This window comes from Haemaphysalis longicornis, unplaced genomic scaffold (assembly GCF_048455015.1).
Source record: "Haemaphysalis longicornis isolate Haplotype H1 unplaced genomic scaffold, Haemaphysalis longicornis Haplotype H1 scaffold_2, whole genome shotgun sequence".
NCBI lineage: Eukaryota > Metazoa > Arthropoda > Arachnida > Ixodida > Ixodidae > Haemaphysalis > Haemaphysalis longicornis.
The window spans coordinates 207,506,967-207,529,459 of NW_027526295.1; the positions used below are offsets into that span (position 1 = coordinate 207,506,967).

Below are 22,493 nucleotides of genomic sequence, written 5' to 3' on the forward strand. Positions count from 1 at the left end.
CTCGTGTCCTCTTCCGATAAAGCGCAATCATTTTGTTGCGAAACCGGCAGTAAGCAACTTATTCGATACACTCAAGTAACAGGCACCATTCTTCTTTCTCTATATCTCTTACGGGTGCACACAGACTATCGCCTTCTGGCAATGGCACAATGAAAAATGAATGTGCTTTTAGAGAAAGCGAACCAACCTTGCGTAATCTAAAGTGTTTCAATACCGCTCTTTGGTGTTTATCATGTGCAGCAAGCATTACCCCATTTTCAAACGCAGCTCTACGACGGGTTAGAGAAAAAGCAGCAGTTGAGCTGATTCCCTAGCCTAGTTGCCAAGGCCGATTTTCTAAAAGCGAAAGTGCAGGAGCGCTTGTCCGACGTGCATGAACTCAGTCTCTACATCTTAGCGAAGCCATTCGCACTTGATGAGACTAAAGTCCGGGAAAGAATAGTGTATCTTATCTCACAAAAACGCCAATGAAAGCCACCTCTTCCGTATGAAACTTTCTATCAAAAGCAATTCCGAAGTCTCTCGCTCACACCGCTCATAGAAACCACCACAACAAGGCTTAATGAGAAAGAATTCCTAGAGGAGGGATCAAGAATCTTCCGCGAGATAGAGAGACAGACGGACACGATTACTAATCAGCTCCCCATCCTCCGTTACTCTCCCTCTCCTTTTCATCGCCCCCCTCTCCCACATCGTTATTTCGTTTCCGCTGCCGCGTCTCAAGCCTGACGTTGTTGGCTCTTGTCGCCCGAGTGCGCTCTCGTTAATTAAGAATCGCGTCTAATTCCGCCCCAGCCGTGTCAGAGAACAAACGTCGGGAAGCTCCGCTTTTTTCTTCCCGAGACGCCGAACACACACGCAAAAATGAAAGTACTTCGATTCGTTTATTCATTCGGGCAGCCGTTTCTGGAGCGGGCGGCCCAGAGCGGGAACCTCGCGCTAGTTTTTTCTCTTTCCGTGTTTTAAACCAACGAATCGAAAACAGTATCTATAGGTATTGTCGCTATAACATTCCCCTCTCGTTTTTATTTCCATTGTCATCTAATGTGTCCCTCTTCCACCAAAGAGCTTCTGATGCAGCGGAATTAGCATCGGAACTAATTTTTGCCGATGTCTGTTTTATTTATGCAGTGCGCGCTCTGTGCAGCAGTGTGCGAGTGGTTTCTCGGGGCAAGTTTACACAAGGAAAGAAATGGGCCCGTCCTATTTGAAGAAAGTTTAATTATCTTAGAGGCGTCACCGTCGGGCGTTCCACCGTGACGTCGTCGGGGAATTGGGCAGAAGGTGAACCGGAAGGTCATTGAGCTTTTCGTGAAAATAAATTAGGCGCGTTTAATAGACGTCCCTGCTAGGTCGCATACCTAAATTTTCCTTTTGATGGAAAGAGCGTCTATGCCTTGTCTTGGGATTTCACGAGGCACGAGGAGAGTTGTGTCAATTGTTAAGAAACGACAACAGATGGCTCAACTGAATGACCCAATTTATTTGCTGTCAGTTCTGAGAAGAAAATGATTTGATTGCTCTTGCCCAGTCAGGCTCACAGACAAAAAACGTTAGCAATGCCGCTTTACACACGGGTCACTTTTGTTGGGCATTTGCTCCCAAGTTTTGTGGATGTTTGTTTTAATCGGTTTCGAACACGCATTGAAATGTTGCTCGTGTGGGTGTATTCGTCGTCATCTAGAGTTTATTTTTGGTGGCGGCGTCAACCCTATCATGTGCACTATCCAAATCCCTCCCAAGTAACTCCTTCAGACTATCAGGCAAATAGGCTCGGCAAGTTGTAAAATAAATTTGAACATTTTTACTGGACCCTTGGCAGAGGCTAGTGTCGGGTACGTCATAACAAGACTTTACAGTTCAACTGCGGCGGGCGGAAACGAACGTGTCTTGCCTCAGTAGCAAAAATGTCTAAAATCGGATCAACAGTTCATAAATCAACAACCGCGGTTCGCAAATTCATAATTGCAATTCCCAAAACTCTAATTTATTATGAATGTCGGTTTCATCACCACCGTTATCCCTGGCTCGGTCTTCATCCAAGGTGAAGGCTTATCCCAAGAGCTTCACTGGCCCGTGTTCAGCGTCAGGGGAGTTCTTCCATCCCCTGCCATGCATCCATCCATCTCTTTACTTATCCATCACCCCATTCATCCTTGAATAACTTGAATATTCAGGTGCACTTGTAATGGGTTTTTGGTCGCCGTGAAAACATCACAACAATTGGGTTCCGACACGAGATAGCAATCAGCGGGCCTCAGGATGCCTCGGTAATTTACGTAGTCAATTATGATAAATTGGGACGGTGCATACGCAGCGGTGCTTTTATCGTTGAGGCGTCGTTATCTGCAGAGCGATGTGATTTGCTTGTTTTCTACTGCTTTGCTGCTACGCACTCATGCAGGATTGCGGTTTAGGCAGTATTCCGTGTACTCGCGGAAGAGACAACCAGATTTTGCTGATTGGTAGTGGCGGGCTTATATTAACAGCGGAGCTCTTATAGCTGGCCGTCATATGTTGCGCGTATCGCGCTAAATATGCCAAGAAAATGTCGAGCTCTCGTGAGCGCGTGCCTTGCGACGACCGCCGAGCGTCCCCGGCTCGCGCAATGGCGATAGCGAAAAAGAAAAAATAAAAGCTGGTGAAAACCTCGAGGTGCGCCACGCGTTGCCTAGCAACCAACTACGCCACAGCTGGCGCCACACCTGCTCCACGGAACTTCGACGCGACTCCAGGAACACCGCGCATGCGTCGTGCACGTACGGCCGGGCTGCCTCTGCGCTTTTGCTGTCATTAATCGCTACCACTCGTGTAACGTTTGGCATGAGGAACACGGTAACATCGATGCATATGGCGATATACGTATAGCCCAGTGCAAAGCGATGAGGGAACATGTAAAGAAACAATTTCAAACTTGTACAAATGCGTGGTTATGTGTCTTCAGTGCTCACGTAGAACGAAATCCTGTAGCTTCGCTATGGTTCCAGCCTCGCGCGACTTAGCGCAAGCTTCGCCAGTTTTTTCGGAATAAAACAAACCGCACTTCATAGCCAAAACTGCCCCATTTTTTGTTTTACACAAACATTTTGTTTACATTACATTACATTTTACTCTACGCCCTTACTCTACTCACAGCCTGAACTCACAGTGGTGCTGCGCGAGTGTCAAAAGTTACTGGAGTATAAATACTAAAGAACGCGCATAAAAAGGCTGGCTGAATGCCCCGTGATGGGACCACAAAATAGTAGCAAATACTTAACAGAAACGATACTTATCATCCAACATAACTGCTACAGGACATTACAGTCAGGATATATGACATCGTGTACTTGATCTTCAAGCGTAATAACTGTACCAGTATTATATCGAAACCTGTATCGATGCAACTGCTTCCGTGATTTCTGTACCTTGCTGAATTCTTAATCTCTAGCTAACTTTCCGCATCTCTCAACTATGAAGTGCAAGAACATTGACGGCAATATGCGTGCAAGCTAGTATTATAGGGCCTCTGCTATCACTTTCTCGCATGCCACTGGAGCCGTGATGGCAATTGGAAATTCTCGACGTCCCCGGTGTCTGGAAAGGAGTCCGACAGCACTTGCAGAGCACGAGTGCGCTTTGTAGGACCCCGCACATCGGCTCATCTTGGTCATGTTGTAGAACAAAAGCAGATCACACACCGTACAACCACACCCAAACTGTCTGTCCAGGAAGACTGTTTCGAATTTAATTGTATGCACCCTTAACGCTTTCAATTAAGCCGCACGGTACATGCGTCCTTGGGATATGCGTACTCCACCCCGCGACGTTGGTCGTCTTGTCTAACTTGTCGCACGTGTTGAGCGTTTTCTGCACGATACTCATTGATGTTTGCTGCCAGCCGGCGACAATTACATTCTCGACTCTGCTCGTGCCATCGCTCTTCGTAGCCACGGTACTCTTCGGTAGTCCGGGCTATACGCGGCCTCCAGTTACGACGACAGAAGAGCCTAAGTGAAATTCAAAATGTAAAACGGTAACCTGTTCAGTTAAATCAAGTGCAAAGCTAAATAAAAAAAACAGTAAGCACTCAAACATACAAACAAAACAAACAAACAAACAAATAGACAAACGAATGAACAAACAAGCAAACAAACAACCGCATACGATTGTCTCGCGCCATAGAACGCTTCGTACTTCAAAAGCAAACACCCACACACATGAACGCTACGCGTTTTTGGAATAGCTCACATTTCTAAGACATGTGGAGCCTCGGGAATTTTTTCTGGTACATGAAAAATCTACGGAACGTTAGCCACCAAAAGCTCCGCTGTACAATCTCGCTCGTTTCATCCGGGGAGTTGCACTACATGTAACACAAAGTATAGAACCGGAGCGTCACGGAGCGTTTGCGTCTTCCGTAGCGCTCGTCGTCCACACAGCCTGGTAGTCTTTGGCTGTTTTTCAATGTTACGTGAGTCTCCCCAATCCTGACATAATCGGTAAGCGAGCGTTCTGGAGCTCACATCAACACACCTGGCGTTTTATCGGGCTAGAGTGTTGTGTTCATTCAGCATTTAATACAAGTAACTGCGCAATAAATTCCAAGGATTTAGACAGGCGAGTGCTTCTGAAGACTTCAAGTTGAGATATTTTTCTAGTTGTTCGTATTCATTAAGGATTATTTTAGTTGCTACATATCTACATCTAACTGTGACGCTGGCCATCTGTCTGAAGCTGCCTGGCCATGCGGGGGCACGGTGAAGCGTTTAACGATGCATAGCGTGGACTGAGACGGACCCGTGGCCCCGTAATTGAAGCTCCTCGGATCCCATGAATTATTCCCTGCGCACTCCAATTTCTACCCGCCACCATGATTGTTCTGTCACTGCCTCGGCCATTTGCGCTGGTTTTTGCATGACCTGGGCTGAAAGAAGCTTTGCGTGCAGAATCTACGTACTGCACTCGAGCGCGACGTTAGGTCGCTTCCCGTTCTGTATCAAGCCGATCGCCGAAACGCCGAACACGTCGGGAAAATAGTATTTACTTTTCTTCTTTGTACGCAGTATTAACACTATATATGTGAGCGGCTCTTGCGAGGTTGAGGAATGTTAAGGAGGTAGGGTTGCAAAAATATTCGTTTCCGCGTTTGATATCACTCTATACGTTGTCTTGCAAGCGACAGGGGCTGGGGAATAGGGGCAGAGTGATGTGGGTGATGTTCACAGTGGTGTTCACTGAAAAGAGACTAGGGAATGAAGGACGTGGGAGTGGTTAGGAAGTAAACGCATCCACATGTGCTTAAACACGGCAGAAATATTCTTTTCTTTTTCAATTCAATTAAGTTCAATTTATCTCAAATTTTATTTTGCACCCGAGCTATATCAATGGGTGGTGTTCGTGTTATGCAATGCACTAGAATGTAAAGCCCTCACTTCGTCGCCAAGTGCACTGTTATGTCGACGCAGGAAAAAGACTCCCTGCGGGTATTTGCGAAAGCAACTTGCTACTTTGAAATTTCCGTCCGATCATGTTTTTTTCAGTTCATAGTAACTATAAATTCTGGAAAACAGCAGCGCGCTCGCGCATTTCAATACAACCAGCGTAGGTGGACCTTTTTACATTTCAGCAACAAAAGAGCCTTCGTCTTTGGGTGTTGATTGCGGCTGACCGGTTTCTAGTCTCAAGACAATGTCGTCGACGCCGTCTTTGAACAGAGAAACCAAACATCGTTCTTTTCGTTTGAGCAGCCGTTCTGCCTGTTTTAGCCAAACGTTGCCGGAAACGCCTATCTGCATGTCATTGTTCTGGAGAAGTTTTACTCGCACTAGCTGCATTAGCCAGATGAGGCTTTTTTTATTATCAGCGAGCGGATCGTGGCTTTCGCTGACGGCAAACTCGTGTGCGGAAAACAAATATTGCGGTTTCTTGACCACGCGCTGTTCTTCACTGTGGCGGCGAGGCTTTACGTAAGGATTTTCTACCGTGTAAATCGTGTGCCGGTCGCCTAATTGCACTTCCATTGGTAGTGGCAGTTGAATTGGCGGTCGTTACTTTTCGTCAAGGCCAGCTAATGAGCGACATCGCCCTTATCACAAGCGCCGCCAATAAAATACAGGTGGTCATTTTTGTAACAAGAGGTTAGAGAAGCTTTTGAATACCTGCCATTAAAAAATGCTGCTTTGTCATCCCGCAGGCCTTGACGTTGTGAGTCCGGTTGGCTTATCTTACGAGACGAGGGTCGGCGCTCGGCTTTACAGCATTCATGTGGAAAGCGTGTTTGTGTTTTGGATTGGCGCGGTGGTCTATAAGCGGGCTTAAGCGTCGCAAGACGTGCAAAGATATCGCGGCGTTCATGAAAGGCTTTCGCCGAATGAAAGCAACCGGCCGGCGCTAATGACAAGTTGCATCACCTGCCTCGGAGGTCCAACGTGCCCTCGGAATATTTCTCTAGCGACGCTTGATATGCGTCTGCGGTTTTGCAACTGTATATTCATCATGTGTGTAAGCAGGTGGGAACAGATGCTAGCACTGTTTGGAAATTGATCAAGGTTGCTTCATTCACTCACGAAGCAGGCGCTTAGGATGATCCGGTGTTCTGAATGAGACTATTAACGCCGAGAAAAACGAAGAGGGCGCAGAAATGAGAGACGACACCAAGGGCACTACACTTAACCAGCAACTGGCGCTGTACTTAACCAGCGACATCTGATACTGCCTCGAAATACACCGCCTGTTACTCACTAATGACTGCGCAGCAAAAGTTGGATAGGACACTGCACTGGAGAGCGAGGGAAAAACTAATTATGTAAGCCAAACAATCACCGGGTCCTTTTTAGAAACACAATACCGACATTGCGGGAATCAGGCAGGCAGGCAACCTTAACTTGCTGCCCTTTCTTTTGCTTCTGTGCTAATTAGTTTGCCTTCCTGATTATCATTCGGAACGCGTAAAAGATATGATTGCCTTTGCTGTAAGGGGGTGTTCGTTGATGTTTCCTTTATAGAGGGAAGGCATCTCTTCGTCTTTGCCATATGAGTATTCAAATGTTTTTTTTTTTCGGTATTTCCTTGATAGCAGTTACTGAAACAGGCACGTAGCAATGAACGTAGAAGAAAAAACGAACATATAATTTCGACGACTGTGGCAACGAATCGTACTTCGTCAGTTACGAGGCGGCACATGCGACCTCTTGGGTTAATACTTTGGGCAAACCCGGGGAGTGGTGGCTCAGTCTCCCTAAGCTTTTTTTTTCTTTTTTTCATTCTTGGAAAGTTAGTTTTTGGAATTCTTTATGCAGTCGTGATTACTATTTTATACGACTCGTCTGCTTACAGCCGGAATCTGTCGCTTTTTGACCGCTGACATCCTTGAGCCATTAAAACAAACATGTTAACTAACTAGCTGTTTTCCTTTAAACAACTGCCAATTACCGCTTGTGCACAGTGCGGTATTCCGGGTACGATGAAGCACATACCATAGCAGCAGGCGAAGTTCAAAAGTATCCGAATTTAAACACTTCGTATAAAATAGTTTTTGAATGGCATTGTTCGCTGTCTAAAAACCTGTTCTGTTGCTGAATCTGAAAAAAAATGTTTTTATGCATAAAGCAACTCGTCCTTCTACAGACACTTCGAGACGTCAAGTCAAAACGCTGACTTCGTAATAGGGATGTAGTTACTTCTAGCTACAAGGGACCGCTTATTCCTGAAGCATGTACACCCAAGAGCAGAAGTTTACAGACCACAAAAGCAACAACTTTGGATTATTTCTCAGCCGCATGGCAGCCCAGGGTACTAGGTGCAGTATTTTTCATTAGTTCAGTAACTATACGACATCTCGCATGCACACGGAACTTGGTCGGGCTGCTACCGGAAGAGAAATAACCTAAAACTGCCATTTTGCTGGTCCATGAACTTTTGCTCGTGGCTGTACATAATGCCTGTACATAATGGCTGTACATAACGTGGCTGTACATACATAATCTTACGATCCATAGCAGAAGAATGCACGGAGAAGTACCGTCCACTGGGTCTGCCTAGAAGAGCGGCTGTAGATGTGCACCATTGAAAACCTGCAAATGTACCATCTCCGGTAATTTTATTACACGCCAGGGTAAGGTATGATAACGGCAAGCTGTGTTATATGTTGCGGTTAGTTCCAGCCCGTACTGCTCAGTACACGCCTGCGGCGCCACATGCAGAGCTAGAAGACCAGAACGTATTTCGCGGTAAAAACGATGCTCACTTGTGTACAAAATATATTTATTAGACTAGAGCTCTTGGCACACCATCGATTGACTTTGCTTCTCAGATGAACGTGAAAGACAAGACGTAACGCGCGAAAAGCTCACGTATACTTACAAAACACACGGAACAAGCGCTGACTCCCAACTGTTAATTGCACGCATTGAGCACGTACTTACATAGTTCATTGTCACGCAAATGCAAAGGTGGTGCAGACCAAGTAATGAGGCCAGCTATTCCATAGAATCAACCTCTTCTGCTTCCTCACCCAAACACAAGTGCGCGTTGCAAATAAAAATTCCAACGACAACCTCTGAGCGCGAAAGAACCCATAGCGTGGACCTTAACAGGGCTTGCTCTGCACCGTACAGCTTAATAGAAAGGTCGCTGACGCACTGATACCCCTCCTTTCCAACGTAAAAAAGCTTTTGTGAGCTCCGGCGGAGCTGCCACCTGCTTCTGCTCAGAATATTGGTCCCAGGGAATTGCGGCTCACAAGTGCCCGCTCTTCAATGCGCGTCAAACTGGGACAAATTATCTTTCTTAACGCTCAGCGCATGGCATCTCAAGCGGCCATTGACGCAACGCCCCGTCTGTCTGACGCAACGAGCGCCTGCGCGAGCATGTAGTAGATAAATACTTGTTGTTATATGTGTCCAATAAACTTTCGCGTACGCTACCCTCCCGTGTGTTTTTGTGAGCCGGCGTCAACTTTTCACGCTTGTTATGCCTTGCTTACCCGAGTATATACCAACTCGCACAACAACATTTTCTCGCTAAAGTGAAGAGAATTCTAGCGGGAAAAATTGTTGCCAGCTGAGACCCCTCCCTTAGGAAACGTGGAAGGGCGCAACCAAATAGATGGAGCAACGTTGTTTCATGGCGAGCCTTCTTCCGCTGGCAATGTGGAAACCGTGTCAAAGTCCACAAAACCACCACCCACTTCCCGACCACGGCTGTGGTTCACTCTTCGCTATTCTATTCTTTTTCTTTTATTAACTCTGAAGCTTTCTTCGCGTCGTTATTCAGCGCTTGTCAATCGAATGGCCAGCGCCACTCGGCGGAGGGAGCAAGAAAAGATGGGGCCGGCTTGCAAAAGGGCTGAAACGGCAACAATGGGTGATCGAGCTAAGGTAACAAGGCACGCGGTGGCAGATGACAGCAAAAAACAGGAACGGCGAGTGAAGGCAAGAAAAGAGCGACTTCAACAGCGAGCAGCCGCGGCAACGAATGGCCACGCACGCATCCGGTCAGGCACGTCTGTGGCTCGTTGTTGGTTTGGCCGTGCGCGGCGCGCTCATCGATCCATACATGCGTCTCTGAGGCCGTACGAGGGGACTTTGTTGGGACCTACAAGGGGGGAACAGGAGGAGAGGGAAGAGGGAGGGGAGAGGGGGCGACCAAAAGATCTACGCGCTGGGCTTGCCGTCTGTAGTACATGCATCCCGTATTTGGAGCCTGGCGGGCCCTATTCTGGAGCGTGGAGGCACGTCATTGCATGCATGCGATAGGCATTCGTGTGTGCTTGTGTGCACAAGAGAGAAGGGGCGGAGGAGGTTCTTGCGAGTGGCGCAAGTCTTGGTTTAAGGCAAGAAATGCCTTTACAAGACACAGACATGAGTGGCTTTTACCTGTGGTCGTTTAGGAAAGTTGGCAAAGCTATAGACGGATACCCATGAACCAGATACAGAATTTGTTTGTTTTGCTTGACTTTTGGAGACAAGAGTGCGGTGCATTTAGTGATATTGTGCTTGGAGGTAGTCTCCCTTACAGAGGCAGAAAAACGGGCGTCTGCTGTTACGTAGAGCCTGTAACAGCGCCTAACTGAGGCGTGAAATGCATTCAGCCTAATCCAACTCCTAGGCGTATTTATGTTCATGCGTAGACACTGTTAGCGCAGATTTGCAAACTTAAGATGCTTTCGGGAGTGCTGGAGATTAAATCCCATGCCCCAGGGCTTTCGAGGCTGGAAAAGCTACCAATTTGCCAGAACTTTTTGATTGATTGATTGATTGATTGATTGATTGATTGATTGATTGATTGATTGATTGGTTGATTGATTGATTGATTGATTGATTGATTGATTGATTGATTGATTGATTGACACGCCAAAGCTACGTCGGGGCTATGAGGCACGCTGTAATGGAGGGCTCCGGATTAATCTCCGCCACCTGGGGATCTTTGACGCGGGTCGAAATGGCCACCCACTGGGGTTTTCCCATTTCGGCCCCATCTGATAAGCTGCCACCAGGGCCGGGATTGAACCCGCGTGTTTGGCCTCAGCAACACAACACCATAGCCACTGAGCCACCACGGCGGGTGACAGAACTCTTTGCCTTTACGGGAGTACGTCTGCAGTCTTTTAAGTATTGTGGATTGTCTTGACTGTTCTACCAAGGATGGGTAGGAATACTACTGGTAGGTTTTGAGGTAACTGGAATAAGCTACGACGAAAAAATTCAATTGCTCCATAGATAGAACTTTAAGGTAGTTTGGTGTCAGGAAAATAAAACTGTCCCGAATATACGCCCACGCATGGTACGTACCCATGCGGGACATTGAGCCGCATGCGGTGTAGTAGTGCTTCTTCCCACTCAAAGAGTAAGGGTGGCATCTTGAATTTGCAGTGTGGATCAATAGAATATAGCGGCACGTAATGATGGGAAGCGTCAGCCCAAATTGAGCGTTGCATGTTTTATGCCTCACTGGACGCAAGCACTGCCGAATCTCTCCTCGAGGCTGGTTTCGCAACCTCGGGTGCACGGTGGTCATGCGCGAAGGAGGCTCTAATGTCCGCCTTCGCATTACCAGTTATTTCCCGATGGGCAGAAAGCCACTGGATTCATGTGTGACGTGCGCTTGCAGAGCTTGGAGATGCAGGACATGTACATCAAGGACATAATTACCTTGCGGGAAAGACGCGTATGCATTTTCGAACCGGCGCTTTCTATATCGATCTTTGTTAACTTACTTGCTTCTTAGCTTCACAATTCCTTATTTTCTTGCTGCCTTCGTCAGCCCGAGGGCTCATTTTACTCGACTGTTTCTCCAGCAACGGGAAAACAGTCATTACATTAATATATTTAATTTAACCTCATCTCTTGTGCTCAGGCCGTAATGAATGCTCAAAATAATTTGCACCTGCGATCTAAGCCGGTGGTGTTCGTTTGCAAGGCGATTTATTTTCATTTAATTTCCCTCAGTGAGCAACCACCCGAGAAAAACATCATCGGCTTCTCAGCCCGATAGACGGAAAAGTACTGCCTCCTTGGGCAACTACTCCAATTCGATTAAAGTTTATTTCTGAAGTTGTCGACAGTTCCATGATTTTCGGTGGGGGGATAGGCGGGCACTTTCGTGCGAAACGGAATGCCAAGTCACGAAGCACCGCTTTTAGGCTTACTGTTAGCGCATGTTGTCATAGGAATTCTGATATTGGGACCAGCTTCGGACAGTTCGATTTACGCAGCCTCGGCCTTTTGAAAATATCCGCCTGTTGTGGTGCGTGCTCTTAATGGCGACCTTCCACTTGACTTTTCACCCTTCGTTAACTCCGCCTTTGTGCACAAAATAAGAAAAAATAAGAAAGCAATGCAAGAAGGCCAGGTGTTTCTTGAACTCCGATTACTGGACATATATGAAATTTCGTATTTCTTTAGATACCAAACTTGACGACAGCACTTGACCTTCCTATCAACATTTTTTCCGTGCAAGATCCGATAATGTTGATAGCTTTGAGGCAATGGAAGCCGCAAAGCGGGTCAGTTTAATTTACTGCCCACGCGCCGTGCTGGACAGGTAGACTAAGATGTTACTATATAGGATAGGAGAGACTTGAACGGTATGAGCGCTAAGGAAAAAAATCAGGCGTGAAGTCATCGTAAAATTTTTGTTAGAGTTAAGTAACATATTATATCCCGCCAGAAAAAAGATGTCTTACAGGAAAAGTACAAAAGGTTGTAATTCTTCAAACTAAAATAGTTCCTGAGTACGTACTCATGGTAACGCAGTTGCAAATGACCGGAAAACTGGAAGTTGGTAAGGATTTATCTTTCTACAAGCAGTGCATACCGACGAATTACAGACAAGAAGGAGACACAAAACACGGGCGGTTCAGCGCAGTGTCCTCCTCTCCACCTTCTTGCCGGTACTGCGTCGGTTTGCGGCGCTTCTAGCAAGATGAGCACAGTTGCGTGGTTGTTTACTTCTACGAGAAAGTTGGGTCAAAGGTAAGACCAGACTAAACTTGGAATCTACGATCAAATCTGCGGTAAGCTAGAAATATTTATAATCGCAACGCCCTCTGTTGTAAAGTATCCGCCTGAACAAATAAATCGGTAGCTTTGATGCGGACTTGGGTACGACAATGTCTTACCAGAGTCCTTCAATGCTTTTCTGGCCATGAAACTCCGCCGTCACGCTATGGGAGAGCTTCGTGCGCTGCCCAGGGTGGCCGCGCCGCGGCGCTGGTGTTGATCGAAGGGCAGCCGGGGAACCTGCCATTATTTTGAGCATTCATTACGGCCTGAGCACAAGAGATGAAGTTAAATTAAATATATTAATGTTATGACTGTTTTCTCGTTGGTGGAGAAATAGTCGAGTAAAATGAGCCATCTGGCTGACGAAGGCAGCAAGAAAATAAGCAATTGAAGCAAGACGCAAGAAACGACGATCGATAAAGCGCCTGTTCGAAAATGCACACGCGTCTTTCCCGCAAGATAATTATGTCCTTGATGTACATGTCCTACACCTCCAAGCTCTGCAGAGTCCTTCAATGAAGGACTCTGGTAAGACGTTGTCGTACCCAAGTCCGCATCAAAGCTACCGATTTATTGGTTCAGGCGGGAACTTTACAACAGAGGGCGTTCCGATTATAAATATTCCTAGCTTACCGCAGATTTGATCGTCGATTCCAAGTTTAGACTGTATTATTTGGTGTTTTATGAGTGTTTTCTTTTCAACAGCATTTAATGTGTTAAACACCAATACTTATTACAAGTTTGCCGGTATGTTTCTGACAGCCGTTAGAATAAAATAAGACACAGGTCTCCACAGAACGCACCGTAATGAAAGTGGCTTTCCGGTTGTCGCATTCTTCTTTGTCCGTCGCTTAGGTGGCCTGGCTGCGCGTGGAGAGCAAGACGATCCTGACGATCCACCGGAGCGTGATTACGCAGAACTACCGCGTACACCTGAGCCCCTCGGACCGCACCTGGCTGCTGGTCATCGACAACGTGCACGAGGCCGACAGGGGCGGATACATGTGCCAGGTCAACACGGTGCCCATGCGCAGCCAGGTCGGATACCTGGACGTGCTCGGTAAGTTCCCCTCTCTTCTCCTTTCCTTCCATCATTTATTGATTGATTGATTGATTGATTGATTGATTGATTGATTGATTGATTGATTGATTGATTGATTGATTGATTGATTGATTGATTGATTGATTGATTGATTGATTGATTGATTGATTGATTGATTCAAAAACATGCAGGAAGGATGTCATGAGCAAAAAAAAATGCGCGAAGATGATGTAACGTGATGCAGACTAATAGGGCATCTATGGCCATAATTAGGCTATAAAAGGACCAAGAGCGCGTATACACAGTAGCATGTGCCTTCGGAGGGCGGCTGATGGACACTTGGGGAAACAGCAAATCAATTAAAACGCTCAATCGGTCATTTCCAATCAACCAACACCTAAATAGATCAATTTGAACTGAAACATTGAGGTCCATTTGGGCTGGCGCTGAAATTTGTAGCACTTCCCGCTCTAATTTGTGTTTCACGTAATGGTTTGCCCGTTGTCAACGCCGTCACCCTCAACATGACCCCCTCCTCACAGAGTATCACAGAAGTGGATTTCACGGTACACGGGGATTACGCTTCCATATGTTCAATGGTCTTACCAATTGCCTTCCGGAAACAGAAATTAAAGCTTATTTACCTTTCTCTGCACCTAAATGTCCGTCTTGTTTTGTTTTGCAACAAAACTTGGGGGGGGGGGGTCTATTCAGGTTCCACTTCGTTTGTTGTCATTGTAGTTGTCGTAGTCCCCTTGGTTGATGCGGAGGCATCAATAGCACACTGTATGGTGGCCCTAAATACGGAATGGGACGTTGCGAATCAGCTAGCGTTACTGAGTCAGCTCTGTGCTTGACTTCAAGCCAAAACTCGTCGGTGGGGCAACTGTAAATTTTAATTGGAGCGCCTGTATTTTGCACAGTGATTCTGTCCGCGACCAATGGTCATAGGGTAAGACACAGCGAAATTTCAAGGGTTCCCCAGACTCTTTCTAAGCGGTGGCACTTTATTCTCAGTGATAGTTGTTACTGATTTTGTTCTTGCTTTTGCCGTTGCCTAAAACTTTGTGCTGTATAACCTTTATTCCGTTCATCATGCAAGCATGTTCTCGCACGGGCGTGTTTCCATTGGCCATAAATTTCTGTGGAAGCGAAAAGGCGTAATTTGTACAAATCCGATTATTCGGAAATAGGAGGGATTATACGCCATCCAGGTGCTTCCCCGTTGCGTGAGCTCCCAATTTCACATATACTTAACTGCCTTAACAACACTTAGCCCTCAGTGACGTTCTGTTAGAGCAGTGCAAATATTGACTTCCCTCAGAAATCCCCAGAATAGGGAATTAAGATCGAACTAATCCAATAAAATTACATTTCCTGGCTTTTTTTTCTAGCCAGAAACGAAGGCAATTCACGCGCTGAATACGAAGCAGTATAAACAGTAAGAAAAACTTCCGTACGTAGAAGAATAAATTTAAAAACAAGTATTGAAGCTCGGGGTATTGCCGCCGAAGGTCAAATTAGCTTAAATTGAATAAGTCCATGGAAGCCCGATTCAGGTGCCTTAATCTGCGCTGCGTGTCTCCGCAGTGTTTATTACTTCCGCTCCAATTAAAGCCGCGCGGGCGGCTCATCGGTAGCGCCGTTCACGGTCCGTCAAACGGAGCGCAAAACCAAAGACACGGAACCCGGTCCGCGAACGGGGACCGAGGGGGAAGAGCTCCTCCACCGTGATACCTCAGCTCTATTTTCTTGCATTTTGTTTTTTTCTTTCAAGATAGCTTCAAGGACGAAGATAAATCAGTAGCGGGCCACTCTTTTCGAAGAAAGAAGGCGAGGAAACAAAGTACGAACCAAAGGAACGAAAACAAAAAAGAAACGGCGAAGAAAGGGAGCAAGACATCTACCGGGAAGAGGGCTAAGCGGCATCGAAAGACAAAGCGGCCATTATACCCCGAGAATCCTCCAAATAAATCCCTTTTGGTTTAAATTATTGATCTCGAAAGACGACACCCCACTGTCGTCGTTCTCTTCCTTCTCCCATTCATCCCCTCTCCTTCGCAGCTTCTTCCCCGTTCCATATACTCCGGAAAAGAAGGAACCGGTAACAGACGCCGCTCTTACCGATCCACTTATATGGGGAAGGAGGAAGAGGCGGCGGGTGTGCGGGAAAGAGGGCCGAGAGCCGAAAGTAAAAGAAACAGGGAAAAGAGGAGGAGGAGGAGAGCGGGCGAACCGTAGCCGCGCAAGAAGCGCGCGGTGTGCGCGGGAAGATGTGAATCCCAAATTAGATTGTCTCCGCCGTCTCCGCTTCTCCCACTTCTTTTTCTCCATTTCTTCTTACCCTATCGCTCCGCCTTTTGTCTTCCTTGGCCTTGTTTTTCTTGCTCGAGCTCGTTCCCCTTTAGTCCCTTCCTCCCCAATACCTTGCGCGCACTCCTCCTTCCCACTCCGCTCTCCATCCTCTCCGGGTTCGGTTCCGCTTCGCTTGGAAGCCGTTGCAGCCAGGGACAAGCTCTTCCCGTGGCCTCCCCCTGTTCTTCCCCCTCCGCACGGCGTGCCACACCTTCAGTGGCGAGCAGCAACAACTGGGGAACCACTTCATTGCGGATCCCTAATTTGATTTGGCTAACAAAGATGGCGGCACCCTTCTCCGCATTGACTACCCGCTCTCCTCCCTCGGAACAACCGCCGATCTTGTACATCCATCGTGCCTGCGCTCTCTCTCTCTCTCTCTCTCTCTTTCCCGCGCTGTACCCAGCCGTTCTTCCATAAGCAATTCCGGTTTCTGTCGCCGACGCGGACGCCTTTTCGGAAACATGGGCACGACGGCTGGCTGGCTGTATAGCGGACTAGGCCGGCGCTGCGTCGCAGTGTTTGTGTATGCACACGACGCCGCCGCTGCTACATCGGACTTCTAGCTCGGCCCGCGCTCCAAAGGGCTCCACGCGAGTCGCGTTCGGAACAGTTGCCGCATTCCGAGCGCCTACACTGGTGACCCACCTACGTACGCGTAGTGTATGCGTGCGCACGGAACCAGCGCGCAAGTCATTAAAATGAGATCGGTTGCGCGACTCTCTGTGAATATCGCACGCCATGGAATTGCAATGACTGGCACCTCTTGCAAAGTTATCAGCGGGTTAGTAAAGCTTAGTAGAAGAAGCACAACATTTTTTGTGTCTGTGTTAACCTTCTGACATTTAGAGCGTTATTGTTCTAGCGCCCATAAGCAAAAAAAAATAATATCGGTGCGCTTAAAAGGGCCCTGCAACACTTCTTACAACTTTTTTTTGAAATCTCAAGTGCTTTCAGAACGTAGCCACCCAACACATCCAGTACTTAAATTAGGAGGTCGCAAAGCACCTCAGCCAAAAATTACTGCTCTATGCCCATCGGATAACTTGTAAACTCGCTCAAAAGGTTTTTCTTTCTTTCCCGGTCTTGACGTTCTTCGACAGCTCGAATTACGTCACTAAGACCATGTAGCGGCTGTTGCCCGGTTTTCGTTCAGTTGCAGCAATGAACGCTTTTCGATAGCAACTTAAAAAAAGCCACAAAAACAAAGCAGAAATGGAAGGCGTATGGGATGCGACGAGCAAATCACGCAGTTCCTCTACGTGCTGGGGATAACTATAGCTTTCGCAGTGGTTCCAGACGCGACAAAAAGAGTGAAAGCGCTAATCGAAAGTGTTGCAGGGTCCCTTTAAGTCTGCTTTCGGGCTTTCAAGGCGAAAGTCTGGCGGTACTCACCAATGACTCTTTAACTGCTACGTTGTATATGCACCTCTTCCTTCGCTTTTCTTTCTTATTCTTTGGCGAGAATTACTTCAACGAGCGGACTGGCAAACGACATAGCATCTTTAAAATCAAAATTCTGTGCGGCCGGTGTGCACCTGTTCTGCTCACGTGCCATGAAGTTCACGTGTCACGCGGCACGCAGTATTTTGGAGAACTTGTGGCTGGGCGTGTTGGTTTTGGACTGAGAACATACTAAGTAGTGCAAAGAAACACACACAAGAAAGAGGACACGGGACAGGCGCTACTTTTTTGTGTGTGCGCGCACGACTTCCGCAAGGCCGATTCTAGGCAAAGACTGGTAATAGCCGGTTTGACTAACTTTGAGTGCGCCGAGTCATAAGGTAACAGTCCTTCCTGGGAACGGGGTGAATATGCCCAACAGACATGCCCTGCACCAACTTTATATTCAGGTCCAAGAACTGAATGGCATCATCGCGAGGCAGTTCATGAGTAAAGGTCAGACCTTTGCCAAGGCGCTTGAACTCTTCTAAAGCACATTTAGCTAACACAGGGTGCGTCACAGAACTCTTTGCGAAAAACAATTAAAAAATCATCTACATATCTAAAAACCTTTAAAACAGGTAGCGCCTGTCCCGTGTCCTCTTTCTTGTGTGTGTTTCCTTGCGCTACTCAGTATGTACGCAGTATTCTATAGCCATTACGCTTCCAATTCATAGTTTTGGGAAGCTTACACATCGGCCTTTTGGAGCCCCCGACTCAAGCGGGTATGGGCCACGAAGAGAGGAACAACGTTTGTTCCACTGCTGTCGGCGTGCGGGGATAACGCAGACGCAAGAGAACTGGGCTGCTACTGTGGTTACCGAGGTTAAAATCTCACGCAAACTTAAATGGGGTTTATATTGATTTTATTCACATTTTTATTTAGTTTATTTGCGGCAAGAACAGCAACGACTGTTTTTCGCACAATGGAAAACTTGTCCGCGTCTCGTCTGTGAAGCCCCCTCAGCAAAAGGACAACTGAGTTATACCACGCGAGTGACCACCGACCGGCATGAAAGCGCCCCATCGTAGTGGCGTGACAGACAGACAAATATTTTTTATTTGGGATGGCTGGAGGCCGCAGGGTTGAAGGAGGGTGGTTAATAATGGCCGGCCATGGTAGTGCCGAAAGAGTGGGAGATAAGATGGCCCCCTGCGGAACTCCTGGATGGTTGTCAAATTGTAGAGTATCGAGGCGTCCAGAGCGGATCTCAAAAGTCCGGTTCGCCAAAAAGCTCCGGACAAAATTGTTCAATCTCTTGCCCGGGTAGGCGTCCGCCAGCGCCTCAAGAACAGCTGGTGGTGCGACATTCCGTCCTCGGCACTTCCTGTACCCACCCAGCGCGATCTACTGGATCAGTTGGAACACTAATGTTGTTCTAGAATGGTTTGTTTTGGCACGAAAGGCTTAGATTTGAGCCACAGCTACGCGTTTTTTTTTTTTTTTTACTCGCGATTTTGTGTTACTCTAAGGTGTCTTGTTAGATCGATTCAACGGGTCCTTTTCGTAAACAATGGTGCCTTTTTGTAACTTTTGAGTCGGTTAGGGGCGGTGCGCGACATACCCACACGTCTAATTAACGCTCTGCATCGCATTGGAGATGCCGGGCTTGCACCTATCTGGGAATGTCATTTTGCAATGATAGCAAGGTACTAAACACGCGAAAGTATGCGCATTCACGGAGGACCCTCCCAGGTGCATTGCTTCCCCCCCCCCCCTTTTTTTTTATTTCTTTACTAGAAAGGGGTGTAGGTAAAGCATATGCGCATTGTGACGATCGGCGTGCAGTATTGCAAAGACCGTCCGCAATATTATGGGGTTCAATCACCCAATCCTTCCGTCATCTGGTTTTTGCCGGTTTCCCTTCCCCCTCATCGACGGGGAGCGACCCGGCTTTGTACGCAACGACGCGGCGGTGACTGACGCTACTGCTGGACACAAGCGGCTTTCGGCGGCTTTACGGTGACCCAAGCGCCCGCCGGCGAGGCAAGCCACAGTGACCGGGAAGGTTGCACCAACGTTTATAGATAAGTATCTATAAACGTTGGGTTGCACGGTGTGGGTAACAAAGGCGTCGCACGGCATTGCCCGTTCGGCGGCAAGCTAAGTGGTCCTGTCTTCTTCGGCTGTCATCTTCTCGCATCGGGGTACCCTTTGTGGCGTGTCAGAAACACCGTTGTTCAACGAGCGCCCGACGCCGGATTACCGACGGGGCCCAGGCGCCCTCCTGTCGCTTCAACCTCGGGTGATCCTAAGGGCTTCGACCTTGGGTATTGTACCACCGAAGTAAACCTCACGCTTACCCATGCGAGAGAAAAAGTGCCTTCTCTCTGTGAGTGTGTGGGCGTTAATTTCACTGCCACGGATTTTGGCGATTGGTGCGTTCCTAAAAACAGCGGGAGAAAGGGTGAAAGGGGCCGGACCCAACCTGGTTATTTAATCCCGCGTGCGCAGGAGCGAAGAACCCTGTTCACTCAATCAAACGCCATGTAAATTTCTGTACATAAAGTTTCTTACTTCGCCCTACCCGGCCCCACTGTTTGCCCCAACTCCGGACCAACGGACTCCATCACCGGTCACGCTACCAGATCAGCAACAGCATCTGGTAATGTGGGCTAAAATTTTGATTCCCATAAGGTAACAGCCGACGCAAGAAAAAACTGACCAAGCGTCAGTTCCGTCGGGGACAGCTGCTTCGCCATATCCCGCGGACAGTAAAGGGCATCATCGCAGATGTTAAGAGTAGGATTTGGTTGTCGAAAGAGAACAACGTAGCAGGCCGGTCTGCAGTAAAGAGGGCAATTGGCGTATGCGTGGGTCTCACCAAGTTCAAAACTCGCCAGCGGGGACAGACCGATCGATCAGGGTTCGCATGATATACTTGAATTAGGAGGAGAATGTAGATAGGTAATCATGTAGTTTAGCTCACGTGCATAAACAGTACCGTGCATAACTGTACGTGCATAAACTGTACCATAAACGCGCTAATGTACGGGCGAATGAAGGTTGCCTCAGCTCACAAGTATGACTAACGCATGTTACTTATTTACGGTCAAGAGATGGCATGTCCGTGTGTACCGACATGTTGACGTGCGCAAAGAACATATACGTGCGTCGCGTATGTGCACGTCTGTGCGTCTACGCAAAAAATACCAATCGCCTTTGTTCTTATTTCCGCCATTGTACGTTCTCTAGAAAGAGGAACCAGCAAAGGAAGATGCGTTCCTTAGGCTTCCTAACACTCCAACTGTTTATTTTTGTAACAATTATTCATGTACTTCATCTGCTGTGACCTTCCTCGTGTGTTGGAAGCTCCCCACACGCTCCTCTAGTAAAAGCCTCAAAGCACATTTTGCACTTCGTATTGTTTTTTCCTACTCCCACTACTGAGATGCCTCATTACTCACTTCCTAAATATATAATATAAACTAACCTCAATTCTCAAACCGAAGTTAGTTATTCTCTCATGTTGTCCGCAGAAGTAAAAAATTAGTCATCTTTGATCTTCTTCAATTACCGCTCCCTTCTCCTCGTTTCCAACTCGATGCAGTGCCCCCGGACATCGTGGGCAGCGAGAGCAGCTCGGACGTGCTGGTGCGCGAGGGCTCCAACGTGACGCTGTCGTGCCGCGCCAAGGGCTACCCGGCACCCCGCATCACGTGGCGGAGGGAGGACGGCATGCCCATCGCCGTCGGAAACTGGCAGGAACAGCAGGGATCCACCACTGACAGTCAGTAACAAGAGCGCACTTCCTTGACCAAGCTCTGAAACCGCGCGGTGGCCCAAAGCAACATGCCACATCGCGTAGATATTTATTAGCGTTCGGGTAGTTGGCAAGGAAGCGCCAGCAATTTAATAAAGCAGCGGGACGCGCGAGGATGATTGCGAGCCCTTCCGACGCGCCAATTGCAGTTCGGTCGGCCGTCCAAACACCGTTTGGATCGGGAAACCCACGACGGTCCTCCGTTTTCCCACCGGCCTCCGAAGCTTCGGTAGCTCCACGGTGGCTTCAGCCTGTTCACTTCGCGCACCAGGAAAGGGATGCACAGGGACGCCCGTGTGGCTACATGGGTTCGGTTTGCCCCTGCATATGTACGGAAGACATCTTTAATTACAACAATCTGTCTTTCTCTCTGGGTTGCTTCGCGTCTGCCTCGTTGGTTTTTAGTGGTCGTATTGCTACAGTGTATGTTTTATCTTTGTAGGAACTTAGTGCATTACTAACAGTTGCATTATTATAGAGCATGAAAGGCTGATAAGTAGCCTGCTCTTCTGTTCATCAGCGCATTACTTGGTGCAACGTTAATTTTCATGCTAATTTCATCTTATTAACCTTATTTGCCTCTCGTGATTAAAAGAAGCTTTACTGTGTGTGCACCTGCGCCCTCGAAAATCGAACCGTCCGATTTTCCTTTTTTTTTCATCGGAGGAGAGACGCTTTTCTTTTTTCATATAACAAATTGGCATCTGCTAACCAAACTTCCCAATGTGGGCAGTACAACGTCCTGGGTTTTCACAGGCTGGCGCTTGGATAAGCCTTATGACATTGCCCAATTTAACTGCAAGAGGCACTGACATGATCTTGCGTATCATTTACTTTGCAGACGCCTCGTACGAAGGCGAAGAGCTCAGCGTCACCAAAGTGAGCCGTCTTCACATGGGTCCCTACCTTTGCATTGCCTCCAACGGGGTTCCATCACCGGTCAGCCGGAGAATTCTGCTCCTGGTCCACTGTAAGTAAGCTTCCAGTGATTTCGCTCGCATGAGTCCTTGGATGTGTTATGGCTCGCGTTTAGAATGTCAGTACTCGGCGAACACCGCGTCCCCAAAAGGCGTCCTCTTCCCAAAAGTAATAGCGGGTCAGCTGGCCGGCTGACACGTACAAGATGAGCTTGAGCTTACCACCTGCGTGCTGCTCACTGCACGTCTCAAACACATCCTGGGCTGAGGACATCGCCCATACGAGTGAACAGATCAACCATCATTTGTTTTTCTCACTGAATAACCGTTTTCTCATCCGCGTCCTTCGTGAATGACAGAACGAAAGCTCGAAACTAGGTCATTCACGGCTGTAGCGCGTGTGATTTTTACGGCAAAATTTGAAGGTAGAAACAGCGTCCGCCACTCGCATACGAAGGGAACGATAAAAAAAGGGGGGTGTTCAGGT

At 47.7% G+C, this 22,493-nt stretch overlaps 1 protein-coding gene across 1 annotated transcript in view; it reads left to right on the forward strand.

The window, feature by feature from the left end:
* The window catches only part of LOC144169827 (lachesin-like), a 111,651-nt gene that overhangs the window by 76,484 nt on the left and 12,674 nt on the right, over window positions 1-22,493 (forward strand). Inside the window, exons 4-6 of the mRNA XM_077699191.1 lie at window positions 13,341-13,545; window positions 20,877-21,056; window positions 21,931-22,059. Coding sequence (XP_077555317.1) covers window positions 13,341-13,545; window positions 20,877-21,056; window positions 21,931-22,059 — 514 coding nt within the window. The remainder of the gene's footprint in view (window positions 1-13,340; window positions 13,546-20,876; window positions 21,057-21,930; window positions 22,060-22,493) is intronic.